Source organism: Alligator mississippiensis, chromosome 1 (assembly GCF_030867095.1).
Source record: "Alligator mississippiensis isolate rAllMis1 chromosome 1, rAllMis1, whole genome shotgun sequence".
Lineage (NCBI taxonomy): Eukaryota > Metazoa > Chordata > Crocodylia > Alligatoridae > Alligator > Alligator mississippiensis.
The window spans coordinates 429,702,890-429,728,303 of record NC_081824.1 but is presented as its reverse complement, the minus strand read 5'-3'; the positions used below and the strand labels follow the sequence as shown (position 1 = coordinate 429,728,303).

The 25,414-nt window shown below is 42.1% G+C and overlaps 1 protein-coding gene across 4 annotated transcripts in view; it reads right to left on the bottom strand.

Annotated features, from left to right (window-relative positions):
- The window catches only part of ATP8A2 (ATPase phospholipid transporting 8A2), a 555,201-nt gene that overhangs the window by 460,573 nt on the left and 69,214 nt on the right, over window positions 1-25,414 (bottom strand). For all 4 annotated transcript variants that reach the window (XM_014595931.3, XM_059720367.1, XM_059720374.1 and 1 more), the window contains 5 exons: window positions 10,992-11,091; window positions 8,468-8,566; window positions 4,957-5,002; window positions 2,176-2,216; window positions 250-323 (listed from right to left, as the gene is read on the bottom strand). In XM_014595931.3, coding sequence (XP_014451417.2) covers window positions 250-323; window positions 2,176-2,216; window positions 4,957-5,002; window positions 8,468-8,566; window positions 10,992-11,091 — 360 coding nt within the window. The remainder of the gene's footprint in view (window positions 1-249; window positions 324-2,175; window positions 2,217-4,956; window positions 5,003-8,467; window positions 8,567-10,991; window positions 11,092-25,414) is intronic.

Below are 25,414 nucleotides of genomic sequence, written 5' to 3'. Positions count from 1 at the left end.
TGAATGAAATTGCAACATCATTTCTTTTGCATTGTGAACAATTAAGAGAATTTATTTCTCTAATAAAGGAAATGGATCTTGTTGGCATATAATGCCATAATGTTTGCTATAATATTTACAGTGGGAGAAAGAAAAAAAGTACCATTTAAAGTTTTTAAAAAACTTATGCTTCCAACTAGAAAAATAATAATTTAAAACCTCAGTTCGACAGAAGCATCATTTTCCATTCATTCATTCAGTATACCTGACCTGGAAGATAAAATGATCATGTCTGCTGGAAGGTGCTGCCCATTGGTAACCTTCACAATGTCTCCGACTGCCACCTATTGATACATGGACAGAAGTGCAGCAGCATGGAGGAAGAAAGAAAGAAACATGAACAGACTGTACATCCAAACTGTTAATTTGTCAACCAACCCCTTCAAGCAAAGAAGAAAAGTACTGCATCATACAAAAAACCATCAAGAGATTCTTTTGAGTTCAATCTGGTTAGTTAAACTGTTCTTCACAATGAACCCTTGTGATGTCAGAGTATAATTTCAAACATTTAACAAAGGGAAAGCACATGCCACAGACGAAACACAAACTGTTACCTCAAAAATAAGGTTCATGCTTCTATTTTTTACCAAGTTAGAGTAAGATTAATATGGAAAGGTAAAATACTCTGCCCACTTGTTGAGTTAGCCTGAACTAGATCTTCTATAGATCTGAAACTCTCCTTTGTAGACAACAGGTATTTTCCCCAGTGAAATGAGTTCTCATCTTTACTTTTCTCTCTCATTTGTTTCACATATGATCCATTTTCCTCCCGTTTTTTCTGACCTCTTCTCTCCTCTTTTCTTTCTTCACCATGTTATTTCATCGTTCTCTTCTTCCCTTGACCCTTTGCCTGTCTTTTCCCAAGCACTGAACATCAGCAGAAACTCTAGCATGCGATAACAAGAATTAGTGCTAGACAGGACCAAAACTTGTTCCTATTCTCACATTTCAAGAGAAATTCCAGCACCTGTTCCTAGAAATGCTGTGGACCAGTAGCTTCTTTTACCCTCAATCTGAGTTGCAGATGTTAAAGAGATCCCAGGTTTAGACACCTACATGGTTCCCATCATGACAGCAGACCACCTGTTCTTGGTGATGAAGATTGTGAGTTACTGAACTGAAAATGTCACAGATCTAGAAATGTCATTTCTCATACAATTTCAAAAACAGATGGTATCGTTGTTTCAGAAAATGAACCTGACCTTGTTTCCAGTGACTTTAATGGTAGCCTGGTTTTGTTAAAAGCTATTATAGCCAACCAGTTTTCATATTTTAAAAACATATACACATTAAATGCAGCAGAGTAATCATTACAAAACAATGGATAAACAAAAATTCTTGTGACTCAAACGAAATACTTATTAAAAAATCTTTCACATGTATAATGCAAAGGCTATAAGTTAAAAGGAAAGAAAGTCAAAATTCAGCTTTACATCCCCAGTTAAAAAACTAAGTTATAACAGCATGTGTTAGATGCACACACAGAGCTATCAATATCTATTATAAACTCTTCTAAGGAACATGGAACCTGATCTTGCAACTAGTACAAACACAAGTAATCCCACTGACTAACATGGAAAAATTTACGTAGGAACATTTAGCTGCCTGTGCAAGAGTATTGTGAAAACCCATCATATATGCACCACTAAAAACCCACATGAACCCTAAAAGTTGGGGATGGTTCTGATTTGAGCAGGGGGTTGGACTAGATGACCTCCTGAGGTCCCTTCAACCCTAATTTTCTATGATTCTAGGATTCTAAGACGGTGCTACAGTAGAAGAACCAATTTAAATGTTATGGAATGCAAAATGAAAACAAAAGCTGACAGAGGTGCAAAAAAATTCTCAAATCTATGCTTTAAAAAGCATTAATAGCAAATGGACTACACAATAGCTAACAGCCATTCAAAAGGACTTAAGACCCAATTTTTGGCATTATATTTGGGTATTTCGCTTCATTACAGCAGAGAAAAACATTTAAAAAGGTCCCTTAAAGTGGACAGCTGAAGAAATTCAGCTCGTTGCTGAGAAATTCTTAGGTAGCACCGAGCTACTAGTAACTCTATGGTGTTCTGAGTGGATCATCCAAAAGCAAATATTTTCAAAACATTTTAAAAATAGAAGACTTCTGTTTACCTCTTTCCACATAATATTCTGCCACATTCCATTTCTCAAAACTGAAAAGAAAATAATTTAAAAATCAGGATAAATATCAGAGATCAAGAAGATCTACACTGCCCAAAAAAGTTAAAGCACAGAAAATGTATTTACCAAGGTCCAACTAAAATATTAAGCCAGAAACAATCCAAAGTATTTCTAAAAAGTTGGGATGAAAATTTCCCCCACAAAGGAGTAAAGAGGATTATAACTCCTTAACCTTACAATCATATTTAATCACTTCCACATGCTTATGCTCTTTAGAATACAGCTTTCTACCTTCCCTTTTGCTTGATCAATCCATATTATCATTATAATCCTTTCCCAAAATAGTATGTGAAGTGTTAATTATGATTTCACTTTGCATACAATATTCTATAGTAATCTTTAGCTGAAAACTTTAAATTAATTATGCAAAGTAGGTTGCAAACATAGCAGTCATTTGGCCAAAAAGAACACAAAAGCTTCTCTTCTGCTCTTACACTCCCAATTCAACCTGTTTATTCCGTCTCATCAAACCTTGAAGCTAACATTAAAAAGCAAGAAATCAGCAGTAACAATATGACAGCTAAAAACAAGTAAGCCTTAATATAGCTTCAGGAGGAAGCCTGTTAGCTGATACTATTTCTGAATACAACAGATTTTAAAATTATTGGCAAATTACAGTGTACAAAAACACTACCAAGAGATTACATTTAAATTTTTCTTTTAACTGTTTTAATGTGATACTGAAATATTATTTAAGGTGTTTAAGGATTAAAATTTCCAGATTGTACAGACTCTTTACTCCTAAAAAGGAGACCTAAAACAACCTCTGTAAACAGAGAAATGATGAGATTAACTTAAAACAGTTCATATTCATGAATTCAACTGAAGACTGGTCCCTGAATGGTTTCTTTTAAAATTCAAAACACTTTCTTCAGTTACATAGGATTTAAATCTCTCTCACATTTGCCTACTAAAACTGTTCAGATTATCTCTAACACACCAAGCTGGATTTGCCAGCCCTTAAATGATTTATTTTTATCCATTTATAAAAGGTTTCAAATTTTATATGGTTTCTTCCCACAATACATGACAACATATATTTTATTTAGAACTTCGTGAGGAGGTCTTATTAACTCCCCCCCACCCTTCCTTCCACCTTGATACTGACTGCTGAAAGAGGACTGCTCCAACATCTCTCCCAGCATGGCTTCTAGGGAACATGTCTGAGAAGGAGCAGAACCAGAAGGGATTTTCTGGTCATTATTTGCTCCTTCACTTGTTCTTTTTTTCCCTTGTTGTCCAAAAATGCATATTCAGGTCTATAGCTACTAGTAAACAATTAATGATTTTACACCTCATGTGTTGAATTGTTTTAGCTGGAACATAATGGTTAGAAGTTTTTAATGGACTAAAACATTTCGTTTTGAAACCTACTTAAATAACATTTTAAAAAGAATCCCCAACAAACTGCCCTATTGTAAATGGTTATTAAAAGTCTGGTTTGGTGATATCTTTAACTGGGCCAGCTTAATAGTCAGCTTATACTGGACCAGTTAATAGGAGATATGTTAGACAATCTTTTCAGGGAAGAAAACAAATATATCATAAGCTAAATATCAGGCTGTTTGGTTTAGGCTGCATCTGCTTCCTTCCCAGACCCAAGGAAGAGCACTTTGATTACCATCTCTCCCAACTATACAGCTGATCCAATAAAAGATATCACTAAACCAGCCTTACTCCTCACATATTCCCTGGACCAGCAGTTCCCAAACTGTGGTATGCATACAAACTGTCAGTGGTACACATTAACAGATTTATTATAATTACTTTACATGAGAAAAATTTGCTGGTAGACCATCCATGCTACAACATTACAACTATGTTGTAAACAGCACAGGTTGTATGTGGGGAGAGCAACAGAGGAGCTGTCCAGCACATGAATGTGCTGAAATCTTTTGGCTTTGTCTGTGGATTCTGGATTTAGTCATGCTATCCAGGGAGTACGATCCTAATCTTTAAAGCAGCAAACTTCTGCCTCTCAAACAGAATTGGAACTTGGATGATCCTGTAACTCTCTGCTTTCTGGAAGTTTCCAAATAGCTTTTTTATTATGTATTTCCTCTAATGGAAAAATTAATAAGGAAGGGCTGTTGAGAGGAAGGGGGAGAAAATTATTATGATTAGGCCTACTATTTATGTCTCACTGCCAAATCAAAGAACTGACCCTCACTGTTTTAGTCATGTCTTATTTTTTCCATACCATTGGGAAACTAAAATTAAAAGATGAGCAAAAACTTCACATTTATTGAGAATATTTTATTACTTGAGAAGAAAAACAAAAAAGAAAACCAGAAATAAACCCAAGTAATTAGTAAAGAATGGTTACATTAATTATCATCTTTTTGCATGCATTTTTGTGGAGGCTTTTCAATTAAGATTATATAAATGTATCTTTGGGTTCAAGAGAAATAGGTGTCTGCATCTAGACACCATCACATCCCACACATTTCTTTCCCCAACAAGCTCTAATTACCATTTACACCAACAGACAATATCCTAGAGCTGAGCAGCACCTAATGTTCATAGTCATGCATTTACTACTTTGACCCATTCTTTTGCTTATGGAATCATAAAAAATACATTACTAGAGTTCATTAATAAATTATTAAGGATTGGTTTTACAATAATTATTCTTGTCAATTGCTTGAATCATGCCATTCCTCTTGCATAATATTTTGTTAAAGGAAAATTTAATTAAATTAAAGGTCTTACCTATTGTTTTCTTCTTGTTTACTGTACTGTCTGCCTTGTGTCGTTTCTATGGTGAAACCAAACACAAACATTTGGTTATGCACAGAAAAAGATTCCAAATGAATAGTCTGACAGTTGAAAGAACATGCCACAAAGAGAAGGAACAAAGGCTGGGGCAGCTCTCTCTCTCATCATTAAGTTAGACTATCTATATGGCTTTACACAACTTTATACTCAGCAAACACCACACAAATATTGCCTTATTTATGTCTAAATTAAAAAGGAGGTATTCACTGTGCTGAAAATATGCTCCTTATACTTTCCTCAACAGCAGCAAATAATAATGTTAAATGTTTTGCCTCCAAAAACGTTATAAGAAAAACTAAATAAACATACATGACAAACCTGGAAGGCATTAACATTATGGTGCTAAAACTTTGCAGTATGCAAAAAACAAAATGAACAAAAATCCTGATATAGCAAGTATTTAAAAAACTGTCACCTGAAAGATCTTTTGACTAATAACCACACTTTGTTCTGAAACGTTACCTGTCTCTCCCAGGAAAATGCTCCCCCACGCCTGGAATCACTTCCTTTTCCTTTATTTTAATACCACCCTCTAAACCAGTGGTACCCAACCTTTTCACCCAGTGGCAGATCTGTCTGTGGGCTGCATTTGGCCAGAGGGCTCAATATGACACGTGGGGCTGGTGTGGTAGGGGCCTGTTCCGAACACAGCAGGTATACAACCAAACCCTAATCCACATGGGGAGGGGCACAGGGTAGGCAGCAGCCCAACCCTGATCCAGATGTGCAGGGAGCGGTGGGGAGGAAGGGGAGGAGGACAACTGGGAGCAGCCCATTCTGATCCACATAGGTGAGGGGTGAGCCTGGCCCTGATCCTCCTGCAAAGCACTGGCCCCAGCAGAGCTAGATTTGGCCACAGAGTATCCACTGCTCCCTCCACTACAAAAATTCCTAACCCATAAGGATCCCCATAGGTGACATGGCATGGCTCCACACACTGGGGGTTGAGCACCCCTACTCTAAACCAACTCAATCCAAACTTAGTAAGAATTTGACTGAAAGGTTTTATCTTAAATTACCTTATAGCCTTGGTTATAAAAGCATAACAAACAATAGTGCATTTCTAGACAAAAAGGATGAAGAATACAAGTAAATACTTTGAAAGAAGGCAGGGAAAGGCTCTTCACTAAAATTTCCAAATGTTTCCATTTCATTTTCCTCACTTGTCAAAAAATGGATGAAAACTTTTCTTAACTGAGAACTGTAAACTATAGGACCTCCAATTGAAGCAGCAGCAGTAAATATTCTAATATAATAAAAGACTTAGTCTGTCTGTTTCTGCAATGCTTCTAACCAACTTTGCATGCGCTGCTGAGAGGGCAGGCAGCGATTGGCTGGGCGGCCCGGGCTGCGCAGGCCCAAGTTTGCACCACTGCTGGGGAAGCTTGGTGGTAGGGAATATGCCCCAACCATCCAAGCAGCAGGGCTTCCCCCCAACCTCCCTGCCTGAGGGTGAAGGGGGTGGGGGGGGGGAAAAAAAAAAATCACAGTGGCAGCACCCCCTTGCCCCCAGTCTAGATGCCCCCCAGAACAGCTGGCAGGGAGGGGAGTGGAGAGGCAAGCAGACAGGCCAGGAGAACCTGGAGTGGCAGGGGAGGGGAACAGGGAAGTGCTAATCAGACCTGAAGTGTTGGGAGGGGGGGGGGTGGAGGTGGAATGGGGCACATAGGTCAAATAAAATAGTGGTCTTATTTTATGTAAGCATGCATACTGAAAGTATATATAGCTTAGAGGTAAGGGGGTTCTTTTGGTGATATCTTACTGGACACATGCACAGTTAGGAGAGATGGTAGACAAGTTTTGGGGCATTCACATTTTCTGGAGTATCACAGCTAGAATACTCTAAACTTTACCGACTTATAGCTTGACAGTTTATGCAGTGAGACCCCCTGTTTGAGCACCAAAACTCAATGTACAGCTTTTACAGATATGTGAATTTGTTTTAGCACCCTGCATCATCTGTTTCATTGCGTCCCAGTATAATTGACAGGAAAGACCAGCTACTGAGTTCTCCTTTATTTCAAAGGCAAAAGTTGTACTATGGTACTACTTACAGAAAAATCTGAAAGCAAGAGGGTCTACTTCTTATTAATGAAAATGCTATATTTTCCAGAATAATATGAATTTTACCTACAAGACAACTTTGGAAGCTTTCCAAAGGCTACTGCTCTCCATAAACGCATCAAAAGCCTTCATCATCATCTTCAGACTTTCTGAATGTCATCCTTCAAAGATACCAATGCTAAACATCTAAGTATTTAATTAAAATTCAAATTAGCAGTGTCTAACTGCTTTCTTTTAATTCTGATTTTCACCAACCCCTGCCAAGTATCTATCTCACTGTTTTATAAATTAATGAGTTTTTAGAGCAATATCTTGAGTTTGCTCAAACTGTTAAACATCTGTCACTTTAAAAGGACATACCACTTCCCTTATTACCACATCCTTACATTAATTGCTTATGGGCAAGCAATGTTGCTTTTACTCAGAGCATTTTCCAAGTCAAATTTTGCAAATAATATTGTACACTGATCTTTTCACAATGATAGTTTGTAAGGAATGACTTTATGCTGAGACTCTTGAATGTAAATGCACAAACCGGAGTATTAGTTTAGGGAAGTTGTTCAACTAGTGCAGGATGAAAAAAGGAGCTTTTGGGTTTGAAAAAAAAAAAAAATAAAAAAATAAACAAAAACAAAAAAATCCCCACAACATTGCAAAGAACTGAAAATGCAAAAATTGGTGGGAACGATGAAGCCATTTTGAAAAGCTGGACCTTTATCCGAAAGTTTTACACACATGGAAGAACTGAAGAGAGTTGTGCTTTACTGAGTGTGACAAATGTCTTAACGTCTCCATTTTAAAACATAGAAAAAAAATCTCCTTTTAAATATACTGCATAAAACAAACTTAAATTCAGGAACCCTCCAATAAAACTATCTGAATGACTGTATTATAGGGCAGATCTTCACCTGACAAATTCACCTACATCTGACTCCGAGCCTCTGTGATCTGTAAATAATATTGACTAGCTATAAAAAAAAAACTTGCAATCAAATGATTGCATATTTTTAATGCTGTTTCAGATATTCTTATATAACGTGAATACATTTTTTCTCATTGCCCAGTTCACAGCTTGCCTTCAGTAAGAAGCAAGTATTCCAATTCCTACTGTATACTTATAACACAAGTCCAGATGCATTCAATTATTCAAAAAACACCTGAACTGCTATATGCAAAAGCAAAATAAAGTAACAAGTAATGACAGGACCTCAGATACTGGTCTATTAATTCAGTTAAACTCCTCTCAAAATAATGGATTATTTATGTGGGGAAGGGCAAAGTAACAGCTGATTATAGATTCAGCAAATGCATTTTTCTGAGATCCTTACAAACTTTGTTGTCTGAAGCCAACCATCTCCCAAAAGTAGTAAATTGTACTCACATAGTCTTCTATAATCTCCTTGATGCCAGCAACTGTTAGAATAAATATCAATGGCACCAAGGTAGTATATCTTCCTGTTGGAGACACATCTGGAATTTGCTGGAAAAAAAAAAAAGAGTCAAACTATTTTATGCAGGTTATTTACAGTTAGAATGAGTTTGAGTTAAGAATGTTATAAGGTTATTAAATGAGTTATGGGACTAAAATAATAGTCATCAAGGATGAAACATTAATCTCATTACCTACATGTCATGTAGTAACTCATGTATGAAAGTAATCATTCTGATGTACAGAAAAAAAAAACCTGCCCAAGTTCAGACAGCTATTGCTTTAAAACAAGGACAACTACATGGAAAGTTTCTTTTTTCCCCTCCATCCCATGCACCCTATGGACGTTTCTGATAGAACTGTACTAGTCAAAAGGTGTTGCTTGAACCATAATCAGTCCCACCTCAATAAGAAATTTATAGCATGACACTAAAAAAAACCAACAATGAAAGTTTCATAAACAGGAGAAATAAAGGTTTGCATCTCCTCGGTTGTTTATATAGCATTTGCTACTAGTTATGGAAGGTTTAGTTATCTGAACTAAGTTTCATGAGAAAAGCAAGTATAGGTCATTTTAGAAGTTTCCAGAATTGTATTACCATATTTACTTGAATCCAAGACAAGGTTTGCCAATCAATCAAAATGGGGGGGGGAGGAGAGGGGGCACGTGACACGCCTCATATTTGAGTAGCAGCCTGGAGCAGGTGGCTACTGTGGCTCTGGCTCCAAGCCCAGTGCCAAGCCACAGCTAAGCTGCTTGCCCTGGGCCAAGACACCTTGTCTAGTAGGGAAGGGGACACACAGTGGGGAACATGAGGGAGATCCCATGGTGGGGGGTGGGGGCGCATGGTGTGCAGCCTGGGGGAAGGGAAAACATGGGGAAGACTATGTAGCCCACTGCCTTCGAGCTGCTAGCCCCTACTGCCACTTATCCTTGGCTCTGGCTTGACCTTGGCTCCTAGTCTGGCTCCAGCCCCAACCCATCAGGGCCCACAGAGGCCACCACTGTTTCTGCCTGGCCAGGCTGAACTAGGGTTAGGGCTGCCACTGCTGACTGCCCTGGAGCTAGAGTCAGAGCTAGAGCCATTGTAGAAAGTAAGGTGGGGGGAGCAGGGTAGATAGAAGGGAAGGGGTGCAGGTACCAGGGGAGCAGGGACCTGGGGGCAACATGGGTATAGGGGAGCAAAGGGTGGAGGGAGGCACATGGCTAGGGACAGAAAACAGGGGCCCAGGCACAGGGGGTAAACCCCCACAATAATTAGACTGTTTACATGAAAAAAAATGTTTTTAATTAAATTTTCTATGCATACTATCTAATTATTGGGGGGGGGGGGTCATCCTAAATTCAAAGTCATCTTGGATTCAGGTAGTTAAAAGGGTTTTCACTCCTTCCAAGGCATAGATGCTTGGATTCATTTAGCTAAATTAAATCAATATAGCTCTACTGACTTCATTTGTATCAGCTAACTGGACCATTAGAACCAAAACAACCTAGCTTTACAAGCACCTGCGTTAAAAAAAAATAAATTTAACTTCCTTTTCATAACTTCTTTGGTTACTATTACAGTATTATACACTGATATTAGTAATGTTTTTATAAAAATTGAATTCATTTTGCAAAGAACTTTGAAAAATCTCTACTTAAAGATGTTTTAAGTTATATATCATGTACCACTGTCACATGTGCATTTAAATAGGAATTATGGGATCTAATGCCCAATCCTAACATCTGCACCTACCTTCTGCTATGACACACATGCATGGGGGGGTCAGACTCGATGATCTATTGAGGTCCCTTCCGACCCTAACATCTATGAATCTATGGCAGGAGGTGCAAATTTGGGAATGGGGATAACATCCCAAATCGTGCTCTTTCTACTTGTCAGTGCAGTGTGAAAACATGATCCTAGGTTCCCCCTGCACTCGCAAGTTGAAAGCTGGGGTGCCTTATATGTCCAGGGCCAGGACAACAATCGACTGATAGTTATCTCTGGCCCAGGGACTGCACTGGGGTCTCTAACCAGCCCAATTCACTCCAGCCTGAACGTGTACAATCAGCTGATTGTTGGCTCCCGACAGAGATTGCACCTGGTCTCAAAGTGGCCCTGGTGACCACTGATTGTTGGCCCAGTCCCAAACCTGCGACATGTTCAAGTGAAGGTGCCATATGAACCAGCCATAAAAAATTATCTATATTATATTTAGACCATTTTGAGGGCTGTTTTGCCATTTTAGAGAGTATTAAATTGGGCACATCCTCACTACTTACATTTATGCTACAATTAACACGTTAATTGCAGTGTAAGATATACAGGGAGCCTCACATTTGTGAGGATAGTGACTATTATGCATAGTATTATGCTCAAGATGGTCGATCTTTAAAAAAAAAAAAAAATTCTTTGCAACTGAGCAGTGACTGGAATAGTTACAGTGCAGTTTTCCTTAGACATTAAAAGGGAAAACAATACAATTGTACCTGCAGTAAGGCAATGAAGAGGAAGAAAGCATTAGCAGCTCTTCTAATCTGCTCATACAGGAATCGAGGTAGAAACGTCACCACGCTGTACTTCGCTGTGCTGTAAATTTGAAAAAACCAAAAGTAGTTCGTTGTTTAAAAAACAAAACCTACAGAAAACCTATGGCAGAATGACTCAAAAATGTGTCTCAAGAACGATGATTTAATGTTTCAAGTCAATGAAGTACTGAGCCACATACACATTTTTGAGGAAATAACCATTTCCAACATTACAAAAGCTGGTCATATCTGGTAATCCCAGGACTTCCAGGTTTTTGCTGGTGGCCTGTAGGAGCTGGGAAGATTTCCTCAGTTCACCCCACCCAAGTTGGAAGACTTTATCGTCTCCTGTTGTTGCTGTGGTTATTCTGAGCCCCACTCCTTGCAATCCCCATCCCCATCTGTTTGTGTGCTCTCCTCCTGATGAATTAGATATAGGTCACAGTTAAAGATAGGATTTTTGACTTGAGTATGACGGGGCTCCTGCAAGCACTTACAAACCTTCCAGGCATCTGGCTACAGGGTCTCTCTTCTGCTTAGAAAGTCAAAAAGATGGCCATATTTGACATCTGAAAGGATTCCCCCCCTACCCCACAGTCAGATTGACAATGAGTATAAAGGGGTTTTTTGTTTTTCTCTGCACTGAGAGACACTAATCACTATTAAATATCTGAAGGTACAATTAGAAAACAGAATGTAAATATCCTATTATAACTTAAATACCAGTGATGGCTCTAGGTCTTCCATTGTACTCCACTACAAGCCCAGTCAAGAAAAGCACTAAACATACACTTATACATAAGCTAACTCTTATACAGAGTTAATTTAAGACATGCTACACAGCATTTACAAGGCAACCAACTAGTGACCCTACAATATATTTATTCAAAATCACTTTTCAAAATACAATATTTTAAATGATTTCTCCCAAGGATCACAACCTTGACTTGCTGGAAAGGCTTGTGTACTACCAATGAGCATGAGCACGATGCCAACTGGAGTTTTGTACTCCTGGTACGTTTACCCATGGTAACAAGGTCGAAAGCAAGGTTTCCAAACTAACAGTGAGCCAAAAATAGAAATAAAAGTGCTCAACAGTGTATAGTACATAGTATATGCCATACTAGTATATAGTACAGTATATAGCAGGAGTGGCAAAATATGGCCCATGGGTTGAATCCAGGCCACCAATTGATTGTGTCCACTCTGTGGCTGCCCCCTCAGTGCTCTGCATGGGGCTCCCCACTTGCTCCTTCCCAGGGAAGCCCATGCCTTGCTACCACCCCCCACCTGCTCTGTGCCAGCCAATGGCATAGCCCCAGCCACTTTGCCCAGCTTCCCAGCAGGGCTGCTCCTGCTGTTGCTGCAGCTACCTGGGTATTACCCAGCTCCCCCTGCCTCCAGGAGTTCCTCCTTCTGCCCCAGCTGTACTGCTGTAGGTGGGGGGAGTTGCAGCCAGGTGGCACCTATTCCAGAGCACAAGCCTCCAGTTCATGACCACCTTCCACCCATTCCACCTGCCTGGCATGAAGAGCAGCCACCTGCAAGTGGTCAAGTGGGTAAAAGGCAGGTGGGAAGCTGGAGCCCCACACGGTGTGGCAGGAACCACCCAGCTGCAGTCCCCCTGCCTGGAGAGGCACAGCAAGGACAGGAGCAGGGGTGGGAGGATCTGAGCAGTACCTGGGCCACCACAGCAGCAGCAAGAGCAGTCCAGCCAGGAAGCTGTGTGCACTGGAAAGGGCCAGGGCTATCTGCAGATGCAGGGCAGATACAGGTGGGAGCATGGCACAGGCTACCTTAGGCAGGGCTTAGACCCCTGTGGAGCATAACAGGGGCAGCTGCCAGCTGAACGTGGGCCGGGGGGCAGACTACACCTGCCCTACACCACCTGGGCAAGCTCTGCTGCACTTGCCCTCTACCGCCCCCCCAATCCCCAGCTGGCTTCTGGGAACTAGTGCATGGGCAGCCATCAGCCTGGCATACATTCACATGTCTCCACTCTACCCCACCCCCTCACACACACAATATACAAGAACAAGAGTATTATGAGCAATTATGCAAATTGCTTCTATATAGAATATTCAAAACAAACATAAATCAGGACAAAAGGTTTTTAAATAAAATTAAAATGTTATAGTAGATGCTTGATTTTTAATATATGATTTTTGTGCATTTTATTATCTCTAATTTGTTAAAATGATATCTTCTGAAAGACTTTGTGTATGCAGCCCTTGAAAGCTCACTAAAACTCATGAAGAGTACTGTCAACTGAAATAATTGCCCACCCCTGGTATATAGTATGCCATGCAGTATATAGACAGGCTCTGTGGGACCAAACATTAAGTGTGACATTTTTCTCAACACAAACATAAAGCAGTGACAGTCAATAAAATCATACTAAATTGGTATCAACAATTAACAGGATTTAGATGTAAAATGTTCACATATACACATTTGCAATGCAAGGAAGACGTTCTGGAACACATTATTTGATTTACCAAAGATTATTAAATTATTTCACGCCTGGATAAATGTTAAATTGGTTGCCATCGTCCAATCTGTTATAGAATAGGATTTTCATCTGGTTTCAATCACATCTGTATGGTCCCAACATCCTGTTATACATACTATAATTAAAAGCACAAATTTCTCTAATGTTACAAGGGTGTAAGTTGTAGCCACGTTGGTCTAAGGACATAGGCAGACAAGGTTCCTTGGGTGAATCTGATATCTTTTATTAGACCAACCCAAATAGTTGGAAAATAATTATTAAGCAAGCTTTCGGGTTCAAAAACCCTTCGTCAGGCTAAGGAAGTAGCCTGACAAAGGGTTTTTGAACCCGAAAGCTTGCTTAATAATTATTTTCCAACTATTTGGGTTGGTCTAATAAACGATATCAGATTCGCCCAAGGAACCTTGTCTGCCAAATTTCTCCATAAATTTCATGCATCTCAAAGTGAATAAAAACAATCATACGTTTAAGAGACCATTGCCATCATTTCTATAAACAAGAAATCCCGACACTTAACACATTTTAAATTTGTACAGACTCAAATTAATGCATTTATAATTTACAGTAAACTGCATCACCATAGATCGCAAATATTTAATCCATCTCAAACTCCATACTGTGTGCTCAGACAAATGTTAAGCTTCCAAAGTACATATTTTAAGAGCTTGATCCTAGGCAAAAATTAACATAATGAAAGAGGAGGATTCTGTCATTAGACATCCTCATGGACATCACCAGGATTAAAGTAAAAATTAACAACATCCCAACATAAAAATTACAGTAAAACTCAAATATATGTACAAAGTTACACTATTCACAACATTGAAACATTCCCAAATCTAGAGGTTTTGAGCTCTAACTGGATTTGAAATATGGTATTCTTATTTCACTTTGTTGCTATCCACAGGCAATGGGAGAAAATATTATTGGGGGGGGGGAGCAGAGCACACTGGGACTGTATGCAGTGGTGGGGCGTGACAGTGGTGCTGCTGCTGTCGCTGGCCATGGCAAAATTATTTTGGAGCAGGGGTGGTGGCTAAGCCCCGTTACCTGCAGCCTTCTGCTGCCTTTGTTGCTATTCCCCTGTCCTCTTCCTGTCTCAGTGAATGTAGGGGGTCACAGCCAATGCCCAACTTATCCAACACAGAACAAGTCTAACTTATGCTGAAGGCCAGGGATAGACTGGGGATTCTGTTAGTGTATCAGCCACCCTGCCATACACCAAATCCCCTAATAGAGCTAGCTGAGCTTCTCTTGGAAGCAATATTGAGGACATCCAGACTCATTGTCTTGGCTGATTTCAACATGCACACGTAGGCTATCTCTTCAGGGTTTGAGCAGGATGCCATGGCCTCTTTGACAATCACAGGGTTATCCCAGATAAAAAACAGAGTTAATACAAGGTGGGACATGCACTGGACTTATGGTTTGTAGCTGCCCAAATACAGGAATTCCAGTCACTGGGTAGAGAGGGAAGGGAGCATCGTTGTTAAGATGCCACTGTCCGACACTGGAGATACACAGAGTCAGCGGGATTCCAGAACTCTAGGAGATATTCCCACCAACCCTGACAGCTCCTCTGCCCGATTCAACTGTAAAACAGCATGCTGACCTTGGCCATAGACATAGCGACACCCAGACATACGGTCCCACCCCTGTGGTGGCACAGATTCCTTGGCACATGGGAGTGCTGAGATGGCTGAAGCAGGCAGATAGATGGTTTGAGTGCAGGTAGCTTCTAATCTGTGCAAAAGCTGATTGATTACAGGATAGATCCTTTTTAAAGGACTATACCATGGCAGCAGCAACAATACAGAGGCTTTCTTCTCCACTGCCACTGCATTTGCAAAGCACCACCTGGAAGAAATGTTCTGGGTAGAGTATGGCCTGATAAATCCAGTTTGCCTCCACCCAGAAACTGAGTCATCCACAGTCTGCGGTGATGAGTTTGTCACCTACTGTACAGACAAAAATCTCTTGCATGCAACATGGCTCGGGGACTGCCAGTTTAGTTGCAGTCTTGAGTTTGAGGAGCTCCATCACATCTGGTTTATATGGATTCGTTTTAATTGCTGTTACCCACCAATGCAAACTGTGTTTGGGGGAAAGATACAGGCTACCTGTTGTGAACTGAACCCATGCCCATCCTGGCTTGTAAGGGTCATCTTGGGGGATTGAGGCTACCACTCTCTACAGCTGGGGACTGGATACAAATGAACCAACTGAAACTGAATCCAGACAAAACAGTGGTGATGGTGACTGAAAGACCTCATGACTAGGGGGAATTGGGAAACCCATCACTGATGGTGCTCAGCCTCCCCTTATCACTCAGATTCATAGCCTTGGGGTGCTCCTGTACCTGAATTTTCAAGCTGTAGCAGTAACTAGGAGCACCTTTCACCCACTACATCTGGTGAGAAGGCTGTGACTTTCAGCTACAGATCTGGCCAGGGATGTCTATGCTTTTGCAACCTTGAGGCTGGGCTATTGCAATGTTATCTGTGTGGGGCTGCTCCTGAGGACCATCTCGAAGCAACAGCTGGCACAGAATGCAGCAGCCCACCTTCTGACCAAGGCAAGTCTCCACAACCACATTATCCCATGATTCAGAGTTCAGTGGCTTTGTGGATGCAATTCAAGGAGCTGGTTATGACCTATAATTCCCTAAACGGCTTGGGTCCTACATACCTAAGGGACAACCTTCGCCCTTATGTTCCATCATGATCCCAAAGGTCAGCTGACAGCAACCTCCTGCAAGTTTTATCCATTCACCATTTTTTTTTGTCAAACAAAGTAGTAGGTCTTTCTCTACAGTTTCAGCTTTGCGACTCTCTACCCATTAAAGCCCATCAGAGCCCCAGTCTGGGCATCTTCCAGAAGCATTTTTAAGGTCTTATTTGGACACACTTTTAACAAACAAGGTTAAGTTTTGGGGTATTGTCTGTGGCATGAGTTATAACTTACTCTTTGTGTATCTGTTTTTATAACATCTTGTTTTCATTGCAAGTTGCTCTGAGCCTTTTTGGGGGACGGTGACAAATCCACTAAAAAAAATTTTCTGTAGAATATTTTGTAGACTATTCTGCCTCAGAGTGATTGTGCTGTAAATCTATCTTCAAAATTTTGTGTATTCAAAAAAACCCATTCCTAAGATATTGTTTGGGCTGAGACAGTCTCCAGTTCTTCAGTAATTTAAAATCAGTAGGATTAAACCCACTGGATTTAGCAACCAAAATTGGTCCATGATGCTTACAAAAATTATCAAAAAGCACTTTTCTTTTCCTGACACCAACAAGGTAAGTAAGAAATTTGTTGCAAGAATCCAGAATGGAAATAAAACAGCCGCAGCCCTTAATAGACTTCTCAGGTCCAAACTACTGTCTAGAAGAAAGACACTGCAGTTAACAATACCATTATTACATCTGTAGAGCTGTATGACAGTGAGACTTAGTGCATGATGCTAAAAGACCAACAAAAAAAATACTGATTTGTTTCAAAAATAAAATTCTCAGGAAGATAGGTGGACCAGTGAAAAATTCAGAGAGGGGGAAAAAATGGAGCCAAAGAAGTAACAAAGAACTAAAAAAAATATTACAGAACAGTTCCTCACTATAAGTATGGTGTGTGTACAGTGGTTAGCATGGTTCAGCCATGTGATGAAAGTAAAGGAATCAAGAAAAAAAAATCAAAATGATCTATATATAAAATCAACAGATAGGATGACATCCTAGAAGTAGGCCTTGCCAACACCTGATGAACAAAGTAAGATACCTGAACATACGTAATGTAGGAAAGGACTGAGTGGAGATTACGGGTACACCAATAAAGAATTTTTAGGCTGATACCGATGGCCGATTATTAACCAGACATATTGACCAATAATGATCCAATTGCCGATATGAAGCCAAGAAGCTTAAAAAGCAGTGTCTGGCTGGTCTGTTGTGGGGCAGGGGCATTTGGGGGGGTGGCCAGATTGAGGCCCCCATGGTCAGCAAGGGAATGGGGTTGGGGCTGGGTCAGGGCCATGAGTAGGTACTGCCTAGCTGGGGTGGGGTGGAATCATGGAAGTAGGGTTGGAAGGGACCTTGTAGATCTTCAAGTCTGACCCCCTGCCTGGGCAGGAAGGAAACTGGGCTCAAGTGACCCCAGTCAGGTAGGCATCGAGCCACTTCTTAAAGACCCCCACGGTAGGAGCCAGCACCACTTCCCTTGGAAGTTGGTTCCAGATCCTAGCCGCCCTAACTGGGAAGTAGTTCCTACAGATGTCTAATCTAAACCTACTCTCCAACAACTTGTGGCCCTTATTCCTTGTTATCCAGGGGGGCGCTAGGGGAAACAAGGTCTCCCCCAAACCCTTCTGGTCCCCCCTAGTGAGTTTATAGATGGTCACAAGGTCCCCCTCAGCCTTCTCTTGTGAAGGCTGAACAGGTTCAGGTCCCGTAGCCTCTCATTGTAGGGTCTGCCCTGCTGTCCCCGGATCATGCGGGTGGCCTCCCGCTGGACCCTCTCACTGTTGTCCACATCCCTCTTGAAGTGGGGTGCCCAGAACTGGACACAGTACTCCAGCTGTGGCCTGACCAGTGTCACGTAGAGGGGGAGGATCACCTCCTTGGCCCCACTTGAGATGCACCAGTGGATGCACGATAAGGTCCGGTTAGCCCTGCCAACCATGACCTCGCATTGTTGGCCCATGTTTGTCTTGGAGTCAATGATGACTCCAAGATCCCTTTCTGCCTCTGTGCTCTCAAGAAGGGAGTTTCCCCATCTTATAAGTGTGCTGCCGGTTACTACCGCCCAAGTGCAGCACCCTGCACTTGTCCATATTGAAACGCATCCTGTTTTTGTTAGCCCACCCTTGCAACCTATCCAGGTCTTTCTGCAGTCTTTCCCTCCCTACTAGCATGCCCACCTCACCCCAAATTTTGGTTTCATCAGCAAGTTTGAACAGGTTGCTTTTCACCCCGTCGTCCAAATAGCTGAGAAAGAAATTGAACAGTGCGGGCCCAACGACCGAGCCCTGGGGGACTCCATTGCCCACTTCCCCCCAGGTCGAATATGACCTGTCCACCACCACCCTCTGAGTACAACCCTTCAGCCAATTTGCAATCCATCTGACTACGTAGGCATCGATGCCACAGTCGCCTAGTTTTTTTTAACTCTAGGAGTGCAGGACAGAGCCGCCGGTGGCTCATCCAGAGGTGTGACCCCGGGGGACGGGGGAAAAGTATGGGAGGCACATGCCCCTGCAATTTGTGCGTGGGGCAAGGGTGGGCTACTCATTGTACACTCAGGGCTAGCAGCTGTGCCAGTGTCTTTCTGGCAGGGGCTGGGCTGTGGCTGTGCTCTGGTGGGCAAAGGTAGTGCTGTGAAAGGGGGGATACATGAAGGGGGCCTACTGCCACCTCAAAATTCACCGTAGCATCCCCTCCCAGTGGCACGGCTGCCCAGGAGGAAAGTGTGTTTTAAAAACACACACTGAACTACACAATGATGTATCATGGATATCTGCTTGTCTTCCTTGTTAGTCAGCAATTTTATTTATTTTATTTAGAATGGGTATTTGGGAGGTCTAGGCCAAATGGTGCTTTATGTTGGTCTTCTATAAGCATCATTATGAAAAAATTAAATAAAGCTATGTATTGAGATATGCATTCATTAATGAATGCTGATTGACCATGGCAAACTCACCTCATACCATGAAGATTGGCACCGTGTCACGGCGGGGTCCGCCAGGAGGGCTGTGATCTCCCTACGGCCCCCTTACCGTGCCAAGTCGGCCCAAGGGCACCCTCAAATTCTCGCCCGCCATGTCTTTGATGTTTATGTATAGTTGGGAGGCTGCCTTGCGTCTCCTTGGGCACGTACACCCCTGGACCCCTCGCGGGTCTTATCCTGCACCCCTGGGTGCCTTAGGGCACCCTAGCCTTATGGGCTATGCATGGCTCCTACCAACCCCTAATACCACACCCCAAGCCTCGCTGATGGGATAGACGTTGTCCTGTCACAAATCAACCTGCCCCCTCTCCCGGGCTTCCTCTGTAACCTAGCCCACTCCTGGGCCTCCCCTGTAGTCTAGCCCACTCTGGACTCTCTCTAGTACACAGCCCCTCACTGGGACTCTCGCTGAGCCCACTCTGGGCCTTCTCTAAAAGTGTTGTCCCCCTCAGGGACCCTCTAGCAGGTCTCCGGTCCTTTAGGCTAACCGCACGGCTAGCCGCTCCGATCCCAGCTCACCGCACTGCTATCCCCTTTTGCCAGGGACCACCACAGCACCTTGCCTATCTGAGGGCTGTTGCCGCACTAGCTTACAGCTGGGCTCGCTATGCCTGTCTCGGCTTCTCAATAGTCCCCCCCTCTCTGGGACCTTACATGTCCGCGCTGGGCTTCTCAATAGTATTGCCCCCTCTCTGGGGCTCACTGTGCCCACCCTGGGGACTTCTTGGTAACACCCCCTGACTCTCGGGCCCACCGCACTGCTGCCCCCTTCTCCCAGGGCCCACCGTGCCACTACCCCCTCTCACCGGGGGCAACCGCAGCACTCTACCCTGCTTCGGGGTTTGTCACAGCACTAGCCCTTCTACAGAGGCTCACCGTGCCCGCCCTGGGCTTCCTAATAATATTGCCCCCTCTCTGGGGTTCGTCGTGCCCCTACTGGGCTTCCTAGTAATATTGCCCCCTCTCTGGGGCTCATCGTGCCCTCGCTAGGGCTTCTCACAGCTGCTCCTCTCTGGGGCTGGGGTCTACATACCCCACACACAACCCGGGGTCTACGTTCCCCACCCGCAACCCACCGGTTGCGCTCATCGCCAGCTGCGCCCTCACTGGCGCTGCGCCTTCACTGGCGCCGGGGTTCCCCCCTTTATGAGGATACTGTGCCTTGACTGGAGCTAGGGCCCCCACACCACAGTGGGGCCCTTTATGAGGCCTCCTCCAACCCCTATAGCCTCACCCAAACCACCGGTGTAATATCAAAGCCAAACATAAACTCGAGCCTCTTGGCTATAACTCAAACATAAAGCCTCCTGGCTAAACCATGGTGCTCAAACCTCTCAGAGCTGCCATCCTTCTCTCAGCTAGAGCGGTTCCTGCATTGCTCGCCCCCTAGCTCCAGGAGCTCCTGCCCCTCTGGCTGCTGGCAGGGAACTGCCAGCCTGGCCTCAGCCCTGGGCTTCATAAGGGCCAGGCCCTGCCTCCTACAGGTAGCTGGCTCTCCTTAGTTGCCCCAGCAACCCGCAGCTGTGCTCGTTATGTTCTGCCAGGGCTCGCTCTCTCCCTGGCAGTTTCTACTCCCTAGGAGCAGGCACTGAGGTGCCCTGCAACACACCACTATTGATTAGTCCACATTTCAGGGGCAGTTCTTTTATTGGATAGCAGTATGCTCAAAATTTTAATGCAGTCATTTGGTCTGTAAAAATAAATCACCATGGGAATGTAGCAGTGGTAGCTGTCAGCACTGTCATTCAATAGACCAGGGTTTGATTTACGGTTGCCACCCCTGTAAATAAATGCCCAGTTTCAGATTCTTGTACTAGACCCTTTGTTTCTTAGGTCAAGTAAAAACCCAGTGTTAGAACAGCAACTCCTGGATTCTGGGACAGAACCAAAAGCAGTTTGACCTCCCTATCTTGCTCATATTTATTCTTAGAAAGAAGCGTTTGGCCCCATCTCTACTCCTTGAGACTATGTAAGGCTTGGGCAGAAGTACAGGCTTCCTCACTTTGCACAGTCAGCAGGCCTTACTGGTGACCTGGAGAGGCAGTTTCTGTGAATGAGGAGATAATTCAGCCTTCTTACCTACTTAATCCTTCACTTGTTTGTGGAGATTGTTTACTGTTGTGACCTAATTCCAGGTATACAGGTGTTTATACTGACACATCTGGAGATCCTGAAAGATAATTAAATGATAATGATATTCAGGGCTCGAGATGAACAAGCAATCCAGAGGCAAAAAGCTCAGCATGCCCCTAGCAAAAAACAAAGTCATAGTCTAAGAGGGCACAACATTCAAGACTCTCCCAACTTATTTTTTCAAAGTGGGTCACAGATAGCTGCCTCTTTTCTGCAATAATCCCCTAATGCACTGACACTAGGGTTATTATTTGTGTGTACTAAGGTAACACCTACACAGCCTAACAGGAATCAGATCTTGACTGTACTGAGTGCTTCTCAAACACACAGTAAGATGCAACCCTTCTACCAGAGGGCTGGAAGTCAGAGAGAGAGGATATAACAGGCCTGGGGTGAGGGAAAAATGGAGGCAGAGTTGAATTTGAGGTCCCTAAAGGATATGGAATAGCCTTTTGTTGAGCCTCCAATAGGAACACAGCGGAAAGATAAGAATTACAGTAGACTGACAAAGCTATAAAAGGAGTTTCTTAGTTACCTCGGGCTTGAAAGAGAAACATCAGAGCAATAGAAAGAAGGGCAAGCCATTAAGGATGTGTACCAAAAAAATAGCACCAACTTGCAAGGACAAAAATAAAAATAAAAACCAGGAAAACGAAAGGCAAAAAACAAGATACAGCTAAGCAAGGGATATTAAAGACAACAAGAAGGGTTTTTATAAATATAGGAGAGGAGACGGACCATAGTTCATGGTTCAACACTGAGGATGAGCTATTGATACAAAATACAAAGAAAACAAAAGTTGCTCTGTAACTACTTATCCTCAGACCAAAGAATTTTGACCAGATAGCTAACAAAATCAATATAAAAAACAAACAACTGGAAAGTATATGGATCAGGATTAGCAAAGCATGCAGAGAGCTTTTGATGGATATGAATGATCTTAAAACAACCAGAGCCAATGAAATTAACTTTAGAATGCTGAAGGAACTAGCTCAAGAAATTTCAGACCCAATGACACTTTATCTGTGAAGACATGGGTGACAGGCAAGTTCCCAGATGACTGGAGAAGAGCTAACATAATGCCAACCTTTAAGAAAGGGGGAAAACATTGAGATGGACCTGGGATGTCACATTCAGTCAGTCTGGTGTTAATACCCGGGGAGTTTCTAGAGGAAATTAAAAAACAATCCATTTCTAAACAGCTAAAAAAGGAAGGGCTGATCACTGACAACCAACATAATTTGGTAAAACAAAATTGCACCAAACCAATCTGATTTCTTTGACCAGGTAACTAGTCAACTAGGGACTGTAATACTTAGATTTTAATAAGGCTTCAGATACAGTCCCAAACAACATCCTCATAAGTAAACTGGAGAACTGTGGACTAGACATAATTACTGTTACATGGATATGTAATTGGTTGAATAAACTGCAAGCTAAGAATAACTGGAAGTGGACTAGTGTGAGAATTACAGGAGGTTGTAAGTGAGTTTCCACAGGTGTTTTTTCTGGGTACAGTGAGGCTCAACATCTTTACTAATGATATGGATGTATAAAAAGAGTGCTTCCTGATGAAGTCTGCAGGTGACAAACAGGGGAGGGACTGCAAAGCCCTTAATAGAGAGAAGTCTAATTTAAGAGGATCTTGATGAATTGGAAAACTGGGCTAGAGAAAAAGAAAAAAAAAAAAAATGTCAACATGACAAATTTAAGGTATTACACCAGGGGAAGAAAATACACATACAAGATGGGGGATAATTAGCAGTAGCAGTATCAAGAAAGATCTGGGAGTTATGGTGGAGTACAGTACGAGTTAAAAATCCGATGCAGTCACAGGTTTTGCTCTACATTAACAGCAGTATATAATGCAAGATACAAGGGTGGTTAGGCCTCAACTAGGGATTATTGTGTGCAGTTCTGGGCTCCACATTTTAAGAAGGATGAGTATGCAAAGGAGGCCTATAAAAGGATGACAAGAGGTTTGAATGCAAGCCATAGAAGAAAATGTTGAGAAAAAACAGATAGGTTTAAGTTTGAAGCAAAGGAAATAAGTGTGACAGGACAGCAGTTTGAAAATATTTGAACAGTTGCTGTAAAGGTCATTCTCTGTGATGGAGGATAAATCACAAAGCAGTAGTTTTAAGTGGCAGCAAAGCAGATTTGGATCAAAATGCAAGGGGAAAAAAAAAACAACCTCTTCAAGTGTAAGAACCATGGGAAAATGGAATAATCTGCCCAGGGAAGTTGTGAAATATCCTTCATGGGGGTAGGGGCAAGAATTCAGGAAGAGGCTGGATAGACATTTGTCCTGGATGGTTTGAGAACAAAACATCCAGCATGTGTGCAATGAGTTGTACTAGATCAGCTTCTCTCAACCTGTGGGTTGTAACCCAAAACTGGATTCCAAGAATATATGAAAGGGTCACAAACAAACTTTAAAAATGGATTCTCTTTTAAAAGGAGAAAAGTATGGGAAACCTAGTTCCAGCCTGTGGGGGGCTGGGGCCTAGAGATGGGAGGCAGTGGGTCAGGAGTGAGGGGTACTGGGTTGGGACTGGCCATAGTTGTTTACAAATGGGTCCTGACAAAAAAAAGGTTGAGAACCACTGTACTAGATGACTCTTGATGTCCCTTACTAACTTGTGATTTTATGAACCTTTCCCAACAGCGCACAACAGATCAGTAGAAGAGCTGGCAAGAGAACTGGGGTCTCCCGAGTCCCTGGCGCACACTTGATTTACTTCACTGTGCTGTTCCCATGATATGCAAATCAGAAAAATCCTCAAAGGCTCTCTCTCATACTCTTCCATGAAAGAGAAGAACCTAAGCATATATCTCAAAGAGCATCCCTAGACCCCACCAATCTCACTGTTTGTGACTGCAGGGGAAGTCTGCAAGACAGAAGATTCAACCTTTCTTAGTTTCAAACCCTTAAAAATAGAAGCAGTGAGAACTTATTTTAGAGGGAATATTTTAGAGTGAATGGAAAAAGTTGTGGTTGTGGAATCATTAGACAAATGAGTTCATATTCTACAGATGGTAGAAAGAGATGATAAAGTAGCAGAAGTGATTAACCTGAAAAGTTGGCTCCATATCCCAAGTGTATTTTACATACAGTGAAGGCACCATTTAGTAAAGCTCTTACTGCAAAGAGCACACAAAACAATTTAGTGGGGAAATCAGTCGCACTGAATTTATAGCTAGGAAAGTATGCTCATTAATGGCATTAAGCATCGTTGCCTTATCCTTAAAAATAAAAGTAATAAAGATTTTGTTGCAAGATCACTTACCAGCATTTGCCAAATTGCTATCTGTGGGCCAGATTTTTATTTATTTTTTTTGCATTTGATAGAGATGGGACAAAAGTAGAAATGCGGAAAGTACTGCATAAGCAAGTTAAATTGCATTCCTTATTGTGCAACAGCCAATACAGACAGAGAGTTGGTAATAATATAGTAGTACATGTTAAGAGTTTTACCATTTTGGAAATCGAACCTTATAACTCAAGAATTTATTGTGCATTTGTGTTTTTTTTTCCACTTTTCAGAGGGCAAAATATCAAGTGAACATAAGAAACTGTGCAGTGAAAAAGAACAAATGTTTTAAGTCTACAGAGAAAAATCAGAATCCCTTAACTGATTATTTAGATCATATTTTTTAAACTGTAGATTTTTTTTGTTTTATAAAGAATAGCTTCAGGGCTTTGGGGTATTAACGTATCTAAAGCCATGGCTTTTTCTTGTGAACTTCCCCCAACTTCCCCCACTCTGCTCCAAAAGATTTGGAGCCTCCAAAAATGTTCACTTCCTTCAGACATCATCAAGTCTATAAGAAGTACACAGGATGGACAGATGTCAGAATTGTAACTAGGAGGGATACCGGAGAAGTGTCCAGTAGAGAGAAACTAAGGATGCTATTATCCATATTGAAAGCGAAGAACTTAAGTTCAGCAAAGATAAAAAGGCTCTACTTCTCCAGGCCCACCCTGTTCTTCTGCCCCCATTCCATTACGAACATCCACTTC